Source organism: Rattus norvegicus, chromosome X (genome assembly GCF_021556685.1).
Source record: "Rattus norvegicus strain SHRSP/BbbUtx chromosome X, alternate assembly SHRSP_T2T, whole genome shotgun sequence".
NCBI lineage: Eukaryota > Metazoa > Chordata > Mammalia > Rodentia > Muridae > Rattus > Rattus norvegicus.
This window is the reverse complement of record NC_141554.1, coordinates 133,452,597-133,454,927: the sequence shown is the minus strand read 5'-3', so window position 1 is coordinate 133,454,927 and position 2,331 is coordinate 133,452,597. Positions and strand designations below refer to the sequence as shown.

At 46.8% G+C, this 2,331-nt stretch overlaps 1 protein-coding gene across 1 annotated transcript; it reads left to right on the top strand.

Annotated features, from left to right (window-relative positions):
* Positions 1 to 1,108: 1,108 nt before the first annotated feature.
* Positions 1,109 to 1,809, top strand: Hmgb4l2 (high-mobility group box 4 like 2). The gene has a single exon (XM_087601240.1). The coding sequence runs from the start codon at positions 1,254 to 1,256 to the stop codon at positions 1,758 to 1,760; it is 507 nt and encodes a 168-aa protein (XP_087457366.1). The 5' UTR covers positions 1,109 to 1,253; the 3' UTR covers positions 1,761 to 1,809.
* Positions 1,810 to 2,331: the final 522 nt, after the last annotated feature.

Genomic DNA, 2,331 nt, shown 5'->3' with positions numbered 1-2,331 from the left:
GAGAGACTTTCAGGACTCAAACGGAGGGACCTTAGATGAAATGCCCTTCAGTGGGGATAGAAAAGGAGTTGAGCCTATCTGGTGTATGTGGACTGATGTTGTTGCAGTGTTTGAGGGATCTCGGGCATCCAGGTTAATAGATACTGTTGGTCTTACTTCAGGGTTGTCCTCTTCCTCAGCTTCTTCCAGCATTTCCCTAAATCAACCACTGAGATTAGAAGCTTCTGTCCATTGGTTGGATGCACATATCTGCCTCTGACACTTTCAGCTACTTGTTGGGTCTTTTGGAGGACAGTTATAAGTTAGATCCATTTTGTAAATGTCCCATAGCCTCAGTGATGGTGTCAGGTCTTAGGACCTCCCCTTGAGATGGATCTGACCTTGGGCCTGACTCTGTACTTCCTTTTCCTCAGGATTTTCTCCATTTTTGTCCCTGCAGTTCTTTCAAGCAGGAACAATTCTGGGTCAGAGTTTTGACTGTGGGATGGCAACCCCATCACATTGTGGAGAGGAGAGCATCTGTGCCTGGGATTTGACAGCTCATATCATAGGAGCTGGGGAACAGTCTCTGTAGAGTAAGTTAGGTGCTTGATATCTCATGCTGAAGTTTGCATTTTATGGTTGAGAGGGGACGATGTCCCTTAATTTGTAGTACGGAAACACATCATGGAACAGAAATTGTGGGATACGTGGAAGGTTTGGTTGATCAGTCAGAGGCTCAGATCACAAGTAGTGTCGGCACATATGGGGCAAGATGTTTGTGTGTGTGTGTGTGTGTGTGTGTGTGTGTGCTGAAAACTGCCCATAGCGTTCCTTCTGCCTTCCACATCTCCACCTCAGTGCATTTGTTTATGGACCACTCTAATGGGGTTAGAGATAGAGCTCAGTGGTAGGGTCCTTGCCTAGCATGTGTAGGGCCTGGAGTTCCTTCCTCAGTACTTCAAATCTACACAACAAACACACAAATCTTTCTAATAATGAAAAAAAAAAAACCACACAGGAAAAAAAAAAAAAAGAAGAGGACCTACCTGTAAGTGACTGAGCTTGGCTGCCATTGGTCAGCTCAGGGATGACGTCACAATTGCCTTCTTTGACCCAACAATGCCCACCAGCACTGAAAAGGCTGGGCCCTGGCTGAGGCGCACACAGAGGGAAGATTTCACCCCATGGAGGACACTGTCTAGGCTGCTCCTGTAGTGAAGACCAATCGCTGCTCTCCAATCAGCAGGATCGGAATTCGTGCTTCTATAAACATGGGAAAAGACAGCAAAGTAAGACCGAAAGTGAACGTCTCTCCTTATGTCCATTTTATGATGGACTTCAGAAATCAAATGAGGGAGCAACAGCCAAACATCTACTATGACTTTACCGAATTTTCTAGAAAGTGTTCTGAAAAATGGAAGACCATCTCAAAGAAGGAAAAAAAGAAGTATGAAGCCCTGGCCAAGCGCGACAAAGATCGGTACCAACGTGAAATGAGAAACTATTCCGGACCGAGAAGGGAGAGAAGGAGGAGAGATGCAGATGCACCGCGGAAGCCCCCATCCTCGTTCCTGCTCTTCTCCCAGGACCATTTTGAGGAGATAAAAGAACAACATCCAAACTGGACTGTGGGGCAGGTGGCCAAGGCTGCAGGGAGGATGTGGGCCAGGTGTTCAGAAGCGGATAAAATCCCCTACGAGGAGAGGGCTGCGGTTCTGAGGGCCAAGTACCTTGAAGAGCGGGAGGCCTACTACCACCAATGCCAGCGCGGGAAGTAAAACTTCAAGGGATGGGGCAAACCCAGTCTGAAACAATAAACCTCATTCAACTGGCTTTCTGGCCCTGATGTTTAGTGTTTTCAGACTGCCCTTGGATGCTATGCTGTGGTAGTGAGTGGTTTGATTCAGGTCTAACCTTGGGGAGGTTGGCTCTCAGAGAGGCAGCTCTAAGATCAGGAACTAGCTGCAGGACCCAAATGGCCTAGGTTGACCTGGGTGGTCAAGCAAATATCGAAAGCCATTTGCATACAGGGAGCCAGCTAAAGAGATGCTGTTGGGACCAAAAAGTATAGTGATTGGTTCAGAGATTTCTTAATACAAAATCCTAGCTTCTGCTGAGGCTTGCCATCTCATGGGAATGGGGCCAAAAAGAGAGCGAGTTGTGAGATCTGTAGAGGCAGCCATTTTGATTTTGATTACAACTCTAGGTTTGGAATCAAGTTGTTCCAATTTCGACACATTAGATTATTATGACAGGTTAGGGTCCATGTGGGATCTCCAGTCTCTTGAGGGTTAGGTGCATCTTTTCTGACTAAACCCAAACTCAGCAGACTAGACTGTGTATGTGTTG